The 15,897-nt window shown below is 37.3% G+C and overlaps 1 protein-coding gene across 4 annotated transcripts in view; it reads left to right on the top strand.

The window, feature by feature from the left end:
• Positions 1-15,897, top strand: part of NTNG1 (netrin G1) — a 303,066-nt gene that overhangs the window by 1,367 nt on the left and 285,802 nt on the right. For 3 of the 4 annotated variants that reach the window (XM_012730151.1, XM_012730152.1, XM_004689715.2), the window contains exon 2: positions 6,849-7,612. In XM_012730151.1, coding sequence (XP_012585605.1) covers positions 7,367-7,612 — 246 coding nt within the window. In that variant the 5' untranslated portion in view covers positions 6,849-7,366. Of the gene's footprint in view, positions 22-6,848; positions 7,613-15,897 lie in introns of all 4 variants that reach the window. The other variant, XM_012730150.1, reaches the window with a different exon arrangement.

Here is a 15,897-nt window from a genome sequence, read left to right as displayed (position 1 = left end):
CTCGGGCGCTCGGACCACCCGGTAAGTGCGGCCGGCGTCCCCTGCCCGCGCCCGCGCGGCTCGTCCGGGCCCCTCTTCCCCGGGCCTCCCTCGGCGCTCCCCCTCCAGGCGCAATCCACAGGCGGGAGGGAAGGTGCTGGGTGGGCGAGGAACTTTGTGAAGCGCCGTGAGGAGGCAGCGCGCGGAGCCTCGGTGCGCACAGCCCGCACACGCTCACACCCACACGCGGGTCTTCCCAGGGTGCGCCCGGAGGGCTCCGCGTGTGTGGCAGCCAGAGCCGGGGCGTTGGCGCGGGGGGCGCCTCAGTGGACCGACTGCCGGGCGCGGGCGGCGCCCCTCAAACCCCCTCACACACTTGGCCACACACCACGCACGGGAGGGAGGGTCCCTGTTTTGCCTTTTTTTCTGCCGAGTGGCTCTGCTTTGGGGTCTGAGGTGTAGGGGAAACTTGCCCTGTGGCCGGCCTGTTGGGGCCGGTGGAAATACTAAGAGCGTTTGAAGTTCCCTGCTTTTATTCTCCCGTATGGGTGCGAGATTAGAGCTTTACTATCCCAGGTTGTGCAGCAGGGGAGACCAGAAGATTGAGAGGGAAAGACTCGGTGTAGGAATGCTGTTGGGAATATTTCCTCAGAATTTTTACTGGCATTACAATTAATCAGTACATAGATTGTGATAGGAACATCGAATTTCTCTCCTGGATGGATCTGTGGATACCTATATATAATGCAAATAATACTGAATGTTATTGGGCCCAAAATAACCAATTAAGTGATTCATGCACGGGAAAACTTAGATAAAAAAAGAAACTGCGCCCTCTACTGCTTATTTTAATAACCTCACCGGGGACCTTTTTTCCCCCCAGCCTCTCGCTGAAATCACTTAGGAGCTTGTCATTTTGCAGGGCAAGGAGGCACATTCAGAGCGGGGATTTTAAAAGCAACTTTATTTAGCAAAGTCAGAGGCTGCATTCCCATTATCGCATCGGGTTTAGATTGTTAAAGGGGAGAGAGAGGGTTTTGTTTTCCCACCCCCGTCCCCATTCTTCATCTTCCCCAGGTTTTGGTAATGAAACCACTCTTTAACATAACAGTTTGTCAGTCTTTTGGAACATTCTGAGTAAGATTCAGAATTCTACTAAACATATGGTGTATCTGGCAGTAGTTTGCTCTAGAAATAAGGCCCCATTTTATGATTGAAAATACTGAAAGTTTTCTTATCTTGCAGAAATGGAAAAAAAAAGTATAAGCATTAATTAAAGTCTTCCAACAAAATCATATTTAAGTATACTTACTGGTGAGCTTGCTAGAAAAAGTTTCCCAGAAATTCCCCTTTTCAGAGGAGGGGCAAGGTTTTCTGATTTGTGGATTCCTTGAGGGGATTTCTAACCTGCATTAACAATTCCAGACTTCATTAACTATTTTGAACTGTGTCACTTTGAGTGCTTTATACTCCTACCCCCTTTTCTTTGGCAAAGAAAATGTAGCTCAATAACTGCCCAAGATTATTTTGGAAGATAAACAACTTTCAGTTTTTCACTAAGATAAAATTTGGATTATTGCACGTGGATCAGGATGCAAAGGAAAAAAATGCATCAAGTGTTTTTACATGTCATGTTGTTCCAGCTTGCATATATCAGGGATATATTCCTTTTGCTTCCTGGATATCATTGATCACTGAAGACCAACATGAGGTCATTCAGAAGTTTATCTGTCTATTAATTTGGTCTTGCTTCCCATTTAAAGTTTAAATATTAGTGAAACTTTAAAAAGATAGTCTTGAAATTTTAAAAGTAAATAGTTTACTTGCACAACAGCTTTTTTTTTCTATTAAAATTTTTCTTTTAGAGTTTAATAAGATAGAGTTTAATAAGAATCTGCATTAAAATGATCCAGGTTAGTTTTTTTCAAAAGGAGGTACATGTATTTTACAGTTTCACTTTGTGTATTTGTAATTGGTATAACACCTGTCTTTGCTTCCATGATTATTGTGGAACAAGTCAGACAACATTAATCATTGAAAGTAAGCGATTGCACATTTAGTTTGTTCTCTAAGTATTATAAAGTTTTGGAGACAGACTTTGAATTAATGAAAATACCAAGTCTTTTGGAAAGAAAGAAAAATTCCTACAACTCAGAAAATCAATTATATTTTAACAGAAAAATATGTATGAATTATATAATAGGACAGTAAAATATTTAACATACTTAAAAATAATTTTATTTTGAGAATCCAGAGTTGTGTTAAAAAAAAACTTCAGATGGGTGTAGATTTTTTAAAATATGTCTGTGAAACCTTGGATCTCTGAACTTCTCTACATGAGAATGAAGATTTATTGTTCATGGCAGTGAAACACCAGACTTCTAGACTTAACTGATTCTGAAATAATTTTATGTGTTATCCCACCCTCAAACATACTGCAAAATACAATTCTCTGATTTCTTTAGTCATTCTTCTCTTAATGAAAACAGCTCTTTCAAAATAGTAAGACCTGCTATTTAGTTTTATTAAGGTCTTATGATAGGCAGTTCTCATAATATCCCATCAAGTAAGAGTAAAATAAGCCACTAATGTTGCAGTACATCTCCATTCCTTATGTTTTCAGAGAGACAGTTAACAAAAGAACAGGAGTAAATGTTTCCCATTAAGAAGACTAGAAAATGCTTCATCACAACAAAAAAATGCAAAGAACAATCAACATGCATGTTAATGTAGAGTTAATGTCATGATGACAGTGTTGGAAGCTACTGATTTTGAATTTGTATATATCTTTTTATATTTTTCACTCGATGGGATGTGATTATAGTCAGTGTTCTTTTTGTTTCTTCGCATTCAAACACATGCATATTTATAAAATCCTTAATGTCTATGAGGAATGAGTCAATAATTGTCTATTTCAGGTACCCCTGAAAAGCTGAATATTTATGGAATAAATAGCCTAGTACCACCACACCCTCCTCCTAGTGAGATTATATAATAAAGTGAAAGCCGAAAGCCAACTACAGCTAGTGTCTTGACTGTCAATATTTTCCTCTCAGTTGATAAAATTGGCGATTGTTTTGGGAATATGTTTGTCTATAATTGTAATCATTATTTCATGGCATGTTTTGGGTGCCTGCTTTCTTGATGAGAGAGAAGAAAGGCCAACAAAATCCCTTCTGCAAAGTTAATACAAGGTAGAAGGGGCTTGAACTACAGAATCCTGGAAAAAGATGATCCGTGTATACAGAGCCATTTGATAATAGCTCTTTTCAGTCTAGGTCAATGACATCTATCAACTTGAGGGCATGACATAACTTTATATTTTTACATTGGCTGTACAAATATGTCTGCTCATCAGAGATCTATTTGATATACAGCATATTAGAGGGTATTTTTATCAAAGATTACTTTCCGGGACTTCAGTGCACAGGTTGGTTGATAGCGTTATTTAATTGCAGTGAGTTCCCATGGTTTGCAAAATCAAGAGTTAGAACTTGAGCTTGCCTGGCCCCTTCTAAAGCTACTCACATTTGAGGGATGCAGAACTGTTCTGAGACAAAAGTCAAATCCCACATTACTTGGCAGTCAGTTCAGTTACTGGTCGGAAGGAATTGGCTTAGTATCTTAAATCCCCAAATATGTCATTGACTACCCTTTTTATAATTGGCTGTCTAGCTGGGATGACCTAGCTTTTAAGAAACTATTGATGATTTTTAATCTGGCTGAAAACACAGCCAGATGGTTACCCATACCACCAGGGAATAGAGGTGAAGCGGAAAATAATGTTCTGTATTTATTTATATTACTTTATTTATTTAGAAAACTCTGAAACTACGTTTTAATGCAAAAATACCTGATTTTGAAAGAGGCTTCCTTCCCACTGTGTGGTATGGAAGTTCTTAGGTATAATTTCTTATTCACTTTAAATTAAGATTTTCTTTGAAGTGTGCATGGCCCGGGGCATCAAGGAGGCCCTCATCTGAAGGATACATACTAGATGACCTACAAACATGAAAGTTAGAATAAAATCAAACACTTTTTAAAGAACAGCTTAGTGACCCTCCGCTCCTGATCTGTAATATGCCCTGGTCAATACCTTTTTCTGTGTCAATGGGAGCTCATTAAATGTAAATTCTGCAGACTAACTGAGCCATGCCATATTACTGCTGCCAAAGCTTGACATTTTTAATACATTAATAATATGTCTGTAATGTAATGGAAAACTATTAATCACAACTGGTTATGTGCCAGAAATTTAAGCTATAATTGGCTCCTTTTTGTCAAGAATGTCTGTCGCGTGGCCTTGCAACTGCCTAATATTCAAATATCTTGCCCTCCTCGGCATTTTCCCTTGTCAGTTTCCTAAATTCAATCAATGGTGTAGTCCATAATTCTGTGTAATGACCATCATAATATTCTGGTATACGTTAATGAGAATTTGTTATATTGGGACCACTGTTAGTCCAGGAATAGTAACAGGTTCACATACATTTCCTCAGCTTATAAAATTTTCTCTCACACACACCGTCACCCTTTATTTTGTGAATGCAATAAGGCAAAACATGGATGAAAACAAAGTTATCAAGAATGAATGGATTAGGTGCTGACATTTACTGGTTAATAAATGTGATGGTTAATCTCAACGAGTATTCAGATATACACTTAAGTTCCTGTTTTTAAAATATATTAAAAATTAATTCATATTGCATATTCAGTTCAAACTCAAAGCAATCTCTTCTAGGTCTTCAAGATTATATTGTTCTCCAGAAAGAACTTGCTATGTAAATGAAACCAAGAACTGAAGTTAGTAATTTCTGGGCTAATACTTCAGCTTTAATACCCACTTATCCCTCCCCCAAGAAAGTGTTTGTTCTTTTCATAAATATAATTGGAAAATGCATCTAGTAAAAGAATTTGTATTATTTTAATACTTTTTCAGATTATTAATTGTCAAAGTGCTGGATGTTTCTGAAAATACCAAAATCATTAATGAAACTGAAAAAAGCAGTAAGCTAGAGTAGCCACAACACATGCTTCTGTGTGATGCTTTTTCTTTTTAATTTAAGATTTCAAAATGTGCTCAACACAGTATATTCTTTATGCTATAAAGAAGAGGCAGATTCAAATCTGTAGTTTATACATGTTTAGACAAACTGTTAATTATTGCTTCATAGGAACTCAAATATTCAACACTTTTCCTAATAGAAAATATCACAAATTGCAGTTGTATGATAACATTTTATGAATTGAATATAATGAAAATTGCACTTGCATCCATAAAGCAATTATTATAAATTACTTTGCTATGGAAACACAATTCAACCATCTGTTGGCATTTTATAGTCTCTGTGGCTTAGTTCATTTTAAGATGGTGCATTATTTAAATCTAGTGAATTCCTTTTATAAGATTGTTTGAAGATAGTGAACTTCCATATTTAAACTTCTTAATATAAATAGAAGGACCTATAATGGGATTGCCTAGAACTGTAGGATTTATTGTCATTTTCAGGTTTTTAAAAAACAATTATTGGAACTATGACAGTGTGAACCAACTATTTAAGCACGTACACTTTTTCTTAGCACCTGGACTTTTTATATTGTGTGGATTTAGACAGTGATCTCTAAAGAGAAAAGTTAACAGTCCAACATACCAGTGGCTAGAACCCATAGTTATGTAGCACATTATCATTTAAACAAAAGGACTTTTAAACAGTAATTTTTATTTTATCTTAGAATTCATGCCATATTATTCTGCTTCATGGCCTGTTAATTCACCTGCCACTATTTTTATATGTGCATTTTAAATTGTGCGTTTTACTACAGAGCTTTTAGTTTTAAAGCAGTGTATAATATTTGCCTTTGGGACAAATTTGCTTCTTCTGTTACAGAAAGTAACTGCAAATGCAGATGTAATGGCTATAAAAAGATGTAAGAAAATAGAAAATTCTTATAAAAGGAAAATTTGCTTCTTTGGCTTTATTTTTTACTATTTTTGAGAAAGCCATGTTATCTTTATCACTAAATGCAACTAAATAAAAGATGCTAAATTTTCCAAATATAATGAGTAAACCCAAAGGGGCAGGCTTGTGACAAAAATGCCAATTTTCACTCTTGCTAACACAAACTAAGAACTGTACAAGGAACTTGGAGGTGTTTAGGGTTTTTTGGCAAAAGGCAAAAGCATTTAAGTATTTGTCACTTCTCTTTGTCATTGGAATAAAAGCAGTCGGTTCCTTATCGTTCTCATGGAAGATTTCCTAGACCGCCCTACACGAGAATCTTTAAATCTAGTTGCTTATTCTCAGTTTTGTCAAGAGGGAAGTCTAACTTTTTTTTTTTTAAGATTTATTTGTGAACACAGAACTGGGGTACAGGCCAAGAGGTGCAGGGGCAGTGAAAGGATTCACCAGAGGCAGAGTGGGGAGCAGAACAGGCTGATTGATAAAGTACACTGCTGAGGAGAGCAGCGGGCAGGTCAGGAGAGGTCTGCTATGCCATGTGGATCACCATGTGGGGGCGGGGATCGAACTCATGCTGAAGTGGTTTTAGCCTCTTAGTGCTGTGCTTTAACCCACTGCACCTCCAGATAGGGCCCAGAAGTCTAACTTTTGAAACCAAAACCAGTAACTTACTGGTTACCACATGCATCTGTCTTTGGTATGGAAGAGTTAAATCCTTCCTATCAAAATTCTTCCCAATGTGAATGATTTCTGTGGTTTGCTCATCCTTGCAAAGCAGCTGAGTAAAGGTTATCCTTATTACACCAATTTGCTTTTTATTGCACCAAATCTCCCAAATGTCAACATATCATACATTTTCTAATGCATTGATTCTGGGACAATAACTCTTACTCTTATTGTTTCTAAAAGGGTGTCGGTGTCAGAAGAAAAAAAATGATTGATGGCAAACAGACACTGGGCTACAGACACTCACCCTTTTGCTTCGGAGGCTGATATGTCCTTGCTGTGATCTCCTGTGAACTGTGAACATCGAGGGTCACCTGAGGTTATCCGATGTACAAGGGGAGAGCCATCACTTTGCTACATCGTTACCCATTGCTGGACACCTTTTGCAAAATCCAAACTAGACTCCAGTCGATTAGACATGTTCTAGGACAATGAAAAAGCTACAAGTTGTTGTCACTGCCTCACACCCAAGAAGCATGTTCGGCTTCTACCAAAGTCCTTGACGTACCAAAAGGCACACGCTGCCTATCCCTTCCCTTTTAGTTTTGGAACCTGCTTTGAGGGCTCATCCTATTTCTTTTACTCTCTCTTGATACACTGATCTACCTACCTAAAGACATATATGTACAAATAAAATCAACGTAGCTCTCAGATAAGCAAACCCTGCTTCAGCATCTACGAAGATTGCCAAGAAATTAGAGATGTATTTGTCAAGATTCCTATCCATTCATGCCCTCTGGGTCACAGTGTCCTCGGTGATGCAGCCCTACCCTCTGGTGTGGGGACATTATGACGTGTGTAAGACTCAAATTTACACAGAAGAAGGGAAAGTTTGGGATTACATGGCCTGTCAGCCGGAATCCACAGACATGACCAGGTACCTGAAAGTGAAACTGGATCCCCCAGACATTACCTGTGGAGACCCTCCTGAGACTTTCTGTGCAATGGTGAGACAACCTTTGTAATTGAATATTTCACTTGAAGTGGGGCATGTCGCATTCATTCATATATGCATCCGAGTGGTATGAGCTTAAGGACTTCACTCGTGCAGCGATCTGTGTCTGCAGGTGGCAGGTTTATGCTAAGAGGTTAGCTTCATCCTCCATGGAGTGGATGACAGTATGCAGTGTGATCAGTGTTCTGAGAGGTACCTGCTGCTTTTTTTGCAAAGCAAAGGTTTCACTGAGAGAGGTGTGTGCGGTATGTAAATGATAAAAGGAAAAAAAAAAACAGCTGAAGTTTAGACTTCAGGTTGGAGATTGGGAATATGATTAGGCATTATGTGTTACGGTAAAGACAAAATCCATCAGAAATCAACTCCAACATCACAAAAGATTCTTCACATACAGATAGGTAAGGTCAAGCCCAAGTCCCATAGTTCAAAGCTTGATTAGATATCATGGTTTTCCTCATCAGGAAACCACAGTGATTTGGAAATCCTAGGTTAAAGACCCATTTCAATTTCATTTTGCATCAAGAGCAAACAAGAGGGCCTCACCTGTGTGGGGAGCTGAAGTTACAAACACAAAGCAGTGATTTGTTCTTTGTGTTTAAACAAACTTAGCTGTCACATTTCCATGTAGCACACCCATGGCTTAAAAATAGCAAACTTATCTTGTGATCTTTTCCAAAAGCATCTCTTGTTGACTCAAGTAGCCCCTTATTTTCCAGGGCTGAGGACTGAGGTTTCCTGTAGGTATTTTAAAGATGACTGTAAGAATATCGAAACATTTGTTGAAAAGCGATGAGGTGGGACATACACCTTTAAAAAATATGCTTTTGATAAGCAAATTTATAGAATTTATAGTTTCTTGGTATATATAAGTTTTTTCCTGGGTAGAAAATGAAATGCTATGTGAAAAGGAGTGACATGTTGAATTTTCACAGAGGACATTGCTGAAAATATTCCTATAAGGTATTGGTAAAGACTTTGGTGATTAAAATGATGTAAGTCAGTGTGCTAAAGTATTCAGACAGGGTGTTCATTTGGTTTATGTCATTTAAAAAAAATTTATTATAAGTGGTGTGTATTTGATTCAGGACCTGTGATCCCATTTTTCTTCACGTAATACATATAATCGTATGGCAGATTTTAATAGTATTCTTACCTGACTTTATTATCTTGAACTTGGCCTGGCATTTTCAGGATAGTGAAACTATTAATCAAAGTAGCATCTATTCGCAGTCCCTGGTGAGTTAAATTAACATAAGATCATCTTCCACTGAGCTCTGAAGAAAGGTTTTCTAACAGGAAACAATTTTGAGCGATAAAGAGTGTATTCACCTAAAAGCAAAGGGCTTGCCATTTTTCAGAAGTGCCTTTGGGGACTGGTTTGAATTATAGTCTAAACCTGATTTTGTGGAGAGTGAGAAAAAGAGTTTGGCTATTAGGTGTCACTATGACGAAAGTGCCCTGAAAGACTAAATATTTCAAAAAGAGAACCCGTCTCTCTGGGAAACAGGTATGTGTTTTGCAAAGAAGTGTTGTAGAGATCAGAGACTTCCAGAAGAGGCATTAAACAAACACATTAGCAGAACTATCATGAATCTGTAAAAGAGCAAGGACTTTGGTGCTTTTATAGAAGGTCTTTAATGATTTCTCGTAAAAGGTCAAATTTAAGATCACATTGCAAATCTGTGGTGAAATTGCTGTTCAGACGATAGGACGTGCAATCTTCCATGCCTTATATCAGAGGCTGAGTTCTGGGCCACATCTTCATGTTATTAAGAACAGCCTAGTTCTGTGTATTGGTTTGCGTGCCATTGCTAGCAATAAGCCTTTCTGGAATTGTTTAATAATTTATGGATTTAAGTAAAATAGAAGTATTCTGTTTAGAGCGCTGTGCCCACTTGCCGTGGCTCTGGATGGTATGTTTGGGGTATGATTTGCATGTGCAACTTCTCTGATCTCAGCCTCTGGCGGGAGAATGCAGACTGAGCATTGTCCCTGTCTGTACACTGAAAGCTTTATGGGCAACCTCAGCATGTCTTTCACCCATCAGGAGTGGGAAAAGGCACCTTACAGAACATCTTACGGCTCTTTTTACAGAGGCATGGTCTAAAGTTCCTGAAACCTCTTCCTACAGTCCTCTGGCTCAGTGATGTTAGACCCCAAAAGAAAAAAAGCAATTAAAATGGAATTCCTCAATGTTTCAAGTATGGTCACACGTATACTTGTGCGTTTATATGAAACTCTATAAGGCAGTCTTTCAAAATGCTTCATCTTGTTATGATTCATATATTTAGGAGCCTTGCTGGGTGTGTGTGTGTTATCGAGCAGAATTGTTTTGAGAGTGAATTTGTGAAATGTTACCTGTCCATGCTTCATTTGACCTTTTTAATATGCATGTGAATGACCTGGCTTCTAATAATCTATCTTTTTCATGCTTACTTTGGCTCTGTTTGTATGCATGGTGTATATTAAGTCAATGGTGGTGGACTAATATAGTACCATTTCTTCTCTGACATTTGGGGTTGTCCATAAAGCTCTTTAGTCTAAGCATTCCTGACAAGGCTGTAAAGCTGTCTCAGGGTGCTGTCATATTAGACCTGTTTAGGTGCTCCTTAGCCCAGGGTCTAATGGGAACCCATAGTCATTTGTGTTACGACTTTCGCAGTCTCTGCTCCTTGACACGCCATCGCTACCTGCTCCCTCAGAGTTGTTATGGCCCATTACATCAGGGTGGCTGCCACATAAGCGCCACCACTACTTAGCCCTTATATGTAAATGTTTGCTGCAAATGGTTTTAGCAATCACCTGCTCAGCCAGTGATACGCTCATTATATGACTCTAGCAATTCTGAGCACCATGGGGACAGCTGGCCAGAAAAACACCCCATAATTCCTACAGTCAATTTATTTTATATAAAGTTGAAGTTTGCCAGTAATGCTTGGAGTTTGTGTGGCTGCTTTGTGCATTTACTCCATTGTTACCTGCCATCTGTGAGTGCTGCATTTAGAGTGAGAGTTTAGGTCAAGAAACAACCAAAGAATTCCCTTTCAGCAATAGATTTCTGCTTGTTAATATGAATGACCTATTTCATAATTCTTTAACATCTAAATCTAAATCTTTGTATATTAACAGTTTCAGCTTTTAGAATTCTGCTATTTCTATTTACAGAAAGTAGACTTGGGGCGATACATAATACATAATTATTTTATTTTACATATATGTACATGTATACTTATGTGTTGTGTGTGTTGAGACCACATAGCTTTTTTTTTTTAATTTAACATATTCCTTTTCAGTTGTTCATAGCTAAAAGTATCTCTGTTACAGGATATAAATCTAAAGAGTAGAATATCTTTAACTAATTTATTTTAGGTTGGGATAATATGTTAGTATCGATGAAGTCCCTTCTTTTAGCCACATAAAAGCTTCAGGAAGCACAGCTCTGTCAGATAAACACAGATCAGCTAGGACCTTCAATTTGTTTCAATTTGCATAAAGAACAAATAGGAGGATCTGAACCTGTATGTAAAGCTGATGTGACAACACAAAGCGATGACTTGATCTTTGTATTTAGACAAACTTAGCTGTCATAGCTCCATGCATCACCTCAGTGGCTTAAAAATGGCAAAATTATCTGCAGTTATCTCCAGCCTGCAGCTAATTTTCTGGATAAGTTCAACAGAAGCTTTGAAAGGGAGTCTACAGACAGAAGAACTCATGTGCATTTGTACGATTTATGGCACAGAAGTGCTGATGACTGTAGAAATGTGAGCCCTTGAGTGAGGCTGTGGATTTCAGAGCCAATCAAAACTAAATTAGGAAACAAAGATTATTAAAAAGTTCTGTGCATGTAATTTGGGCATAATATTATGAGGTGGACGTTAAATGTTTCCCTTGGAGACTTCCGGCATCATTAATGTGCCATGCCTTTAATTCCAAGTAGACTCATATTACTAAAAAAAGGGAAAAACAAACTACTCTGTAGTTAGCAATACCCTCATTGTGTTTACTGAAATAATTAAAGAAAATGCATAGTTTTCCTAAAGACTATGTCAGATTTTGAAATGAAAATGGATTTTCTCTAGGAAATTGACTAATGGGTGCTTGTATTCTTGATGAGGTTTATTCAAGCACCAAAACAGGTCTATTAATGATCACTCCATATTGTGCTATTTCTGGATAGACCCCTATGAAGAAAAAAGATTAATTATTGCAAGTATTGTGGATAGAGTACATTTCATTAGGTTCAAGCACAATTTATAAAGTAATAGAAAACCCATGTTTTGGAATTTTTTTTTTTCCGGTAGGGCTTTTATTTCCTATGTGTGAGGCTAACACATATGAGTCATATCAGGAGAGAGTGAGAAGCTGCTTTGTAAAGCTACCTACAACTTAAATTTCTGGTATGACATCGGTTCAGGTTGCCATCTGACACATACCAGGTGGCCTTTGAGAAATTAATTTAATAAGCTCAGTTACATTTTCAATGACAAGGCATTACTGTCAAATTTGCCAAAACTGGAAATGACATTGACTTATGTAATAGTAGAATAATCTTAAAAATACACTCCATTCACATGAAACATAATTCAATAAATGAAGTTTTAATAACAGTGACATCTTTCATTTGATCTGATTTACCCCTTAATTATGACAGAATGGAATTTTTTTAAACCTTTGGTTTCTTGATTAGGAACACTACATTGTTATTAGTTCAATATTTAGACTTATTTCTTAGAAAAGTGTAATTTGTGTTTGTTATGAATTAAGTTCCATGAAGATGAATCTTTCTGCTCTATCAAGTATTTCCTTGTTGAGGGGCTACAATAACTCCTTATTCTCTATTGCATCCAAGTCAGAAGTCCCACTACCTGATTTCTAAATCAGGAGGTATACAGTTTATTTCCCATTACTCTCCTAAAGACTCTTCATTATCTTCATGGGATTAGGGATTGGGATCTTGAATGGAAAAGGACTAATGGATTTGTGTTTAAACTGTTCTGGGTAGCATGCACGGTTTATGGGGAGACCTTGCGAGCAAACTGGTAAAGATTATGGCAGGGTTCACCAATCCTAAAACCACCTTATAATGCATTGTTCACAGCTAAGTGCCCTTGTCTCTGTTGGGTGATGTTTAACTGATATTATTCCAGACAACTGTATGCAGAGTGAAATGAATAGGGTCTTTAGCATATGCAAAAGCTAGGGGTGGCTTGGAGCCAAAATCATTTCACACTGGGCCTCCGTCTCTAAAGGCAGTAAGGAGGAGTTGTATGCAAAATTAATATGAAGAAGGATATTTCTAGAAAACTGGGGAGTAGAGAATTAACCACAATATTCACAGTTTGAAGGTAAGAGTTATTTTGTTACATATCAAAGGACCACCAGGAAAATATTGTTTTGGTAACCAGGCTAAGCAGTAAAATGATAAGAAAAATTCTGGGTGGAGCCAGCCAACCCTGACATAATCTTTACTGGTACAGTATTTAAATGTCAGTCTAGTGGTTTGCTAAATGTTTAAGTGACTTCTTGTACCTGGTAGGATAGAATAGTAACAAAAAAATCACAGAGCCTGATGAGTAAGGCATAGTATGTGTGTGTGTGTGTGTGTGTGTATATGTATATAGGTGCTATACACACACATGTTTCTAAACATAGATGTTAGAATATGCTGAGTAGGATAAGTATAGCTCATGTGCCTGGAGCTCCAATTTACACCAATATTAGGAGAAATACTTCACTACATACACAAATGCAAGATTTCTAGAGATGAAACAGGGCACTTCAAAGAAATAACTGCCATATTTACAGTGGACCACTTTGAGTTACCCGCTTTGGTCCTCCCAGAGGTGACCTTGTCTGCTTGCAATCTAAAGAAGCATCATTGGCTACATTTGGAAAGTTATGCCTTAAAATGTCATAGCTTGTCTGGTCTGGATTGTTTTGGGGTCTTATAGCCATAGTCTCAGACATTATTTAGAGGTAGTGTTTATTGCTCTGCTTAGCTTTGGAACTCTACACGGCTCTTAGACTGGTATCCTCATCCTGGCATTTTGAGGACCAGCTTAGCAGATGAAAGTCCCTCCTCTCATGTGCGTCCTCTGCCAGGCCAAGCATAAGACATTTGTTTTGCTTGGAGTAGTATGTATGTCTTTTCATTTATCCTAATCCTGCTTACCCTCCAAGGTCTAGCTCAAATTGATTTTCCTTATATACTTTTTGCCAATTTCTGCTATAACAGAAATGTGTGTATCTTAATTATACATACACACATTACTTACCTGATTTTTAAAATCTGGGAACGTGCACACACAACATCTGCCATACATATGTTGATGTATCATACATATGTGTGTAATGCATGTATGTAAAACATATGTGATAGCCCTGCCCAGGTGTTTTACTGTACTCTGCCATTTAGCACTTTATTACAACATAATGGTTTATACCCACATATGTACATGCGTGTCACATAGTCATTGTGGTCTGACTATTGATTAAATGAGATGATATGTGGGTGAAACCCCTGAGTGCTCTGATGCAGAGGAGAAACTGAACGAAGTATATATTATGTGCTTTTCTACCTCATTGCATTTAACAACCTCCTAGACAACAAATAAATAGTAGCATGTTTTTAACTGATTAATTGACCATTTGAGTTTCCAGAGTCTTTTCTGGTTTTTGAAAACTTTAATTAGAGTGCTGTCATTTGTTGTTTCCTCTGTGATTTAAGAGACCACTTGAAAATTTTAGCTACCGCACTGTGCACCTATGATAATGCTCTCAAAGAGACATGGAAGAAACAAAATCTACTCTGAGCTCTGATGCTTGAAATTATCGATCGGGGACTTTTTCCATGTCTTAAAAATATTCCTTAAAAATATTTTTTCCAAATAAAGAAATTTGTAAATGCAAAACAAAACCTAACACAACATTGAAATCATTTTGCCATATTTCTTACATCTCTTACACAATATGTGTGTGTGTGTGTATATGCATGTATATTGTTTTATAAACCTGGAATATTACGTCACATCCAGGTTTTCATGTACTGCTATGTTTTTAGCAATTCCTTACATTGTTATATATTGTTAGAGAAGGTGAATTTGATAGCTATATTTTATTATTTGGATATACAATATTTTATTTAAGTATTCCCATTTTAATGACTTCTTAGTATTGCTTTTTTCCCTCTATTGGTTTTAATGATTTTATGAGCACATGTAAGTAGTGTCTTGTTTATTAAACATAGTCTTATTCCATGTGCAAAACCTCCCATATTAAATGCTTACGTTTCAGAAATGTTGAGCTTATTGTGTTGTGGCTAGTTGAAGCTGAAGAGTAGGGCTCTCTTCCTGTGTTCCCAAGGATGCAATCATTACTGAGTGGAATGGACATTTTCTATGTAAGTCATGGGCAAGGAGACATGGGACTGGAGTCAGGACTTAGATGAGCCCTTCTCTCTGGACCCTGCTTTCTTTGTGTAATCTTCAGTGGTAGCCGCATGGTAGAGAGTAAGTCAGAGTCCTCTTTGGGAGCCAGAGCTGAAGGTGAGCAAATTGCACCTTATAACCTATCCCCGTGGCTTTGAAAACTTGCTTCAAATTGATCTGCAGTGAAAAATACATTTTGCATTGGAACTCAGTAAACACGCCTTTCTCCACACACACATTCAAAATAAATCTTCACTAAACAGTCTTCATCCCTTCTGAGTGCTATGCCCTCTGATATATATTTTCTTCATTAAGAGACAATTGAATACCATACATTGTGAGCTGCCATTGATATGCACCATTGTTTTGAAACTTGCATACACGGGGAAATTCTATAACCATCTTTGTGTAAGTTCTTTTATAAAAAATTCAGCATCTTTGATATATACTTCTATGTAGTGTTCGGCCATATGGATCTTTTCTTTAATCAGCCTTCTAATTATAGGCAGTTAGCATGCTTGGTTCTTGTATTTTAAGGATCATGAGTAGTGTCAAATTGTCTTCTAGAAAAATAGCTAATTTGTACCACTATAGGATTTATGAAAATGTGTTAGGAACTAGATCCACATCTGTACTGGGCATTATATTTTTAATTGGCTTTTTAATAGGAGACCTAAGCACATGAATGAAAATATGTTGTTTACTAAATAAAAAGATAGTGTTAAAGTAAACCTTGTTTTTACTATTACCAACTTTCCCACTAAGGTGATTTTTTTTTTATTTGATACCCATACATACACATATTGGAAGGTGAAAATGGCATTTCATTTTTTAAAGGCATATTTAT

Source organism: Condylura cristata, unplaced genomic scaffold (assembly GCF_000260355.1).
Source record: "Condylura cristata isolate star-nosed mole 26May11 unplaced genomic scaffold, ConCri1.0 scaffold00026, whole genome shotgun sequence".
Taxonomy (NCBI): domain Eukaryota; kingdom Metazoa; phylum Chordata; class Mammalia; order Eulipotyphla; family Talpidae; genus Condylura; species Condylura cristata.
The sequence above is the reverse complement of the archived record's forward strand: the minus strand, read 5'-3'. Positions and strand labels throughout refer to the sequence as shown.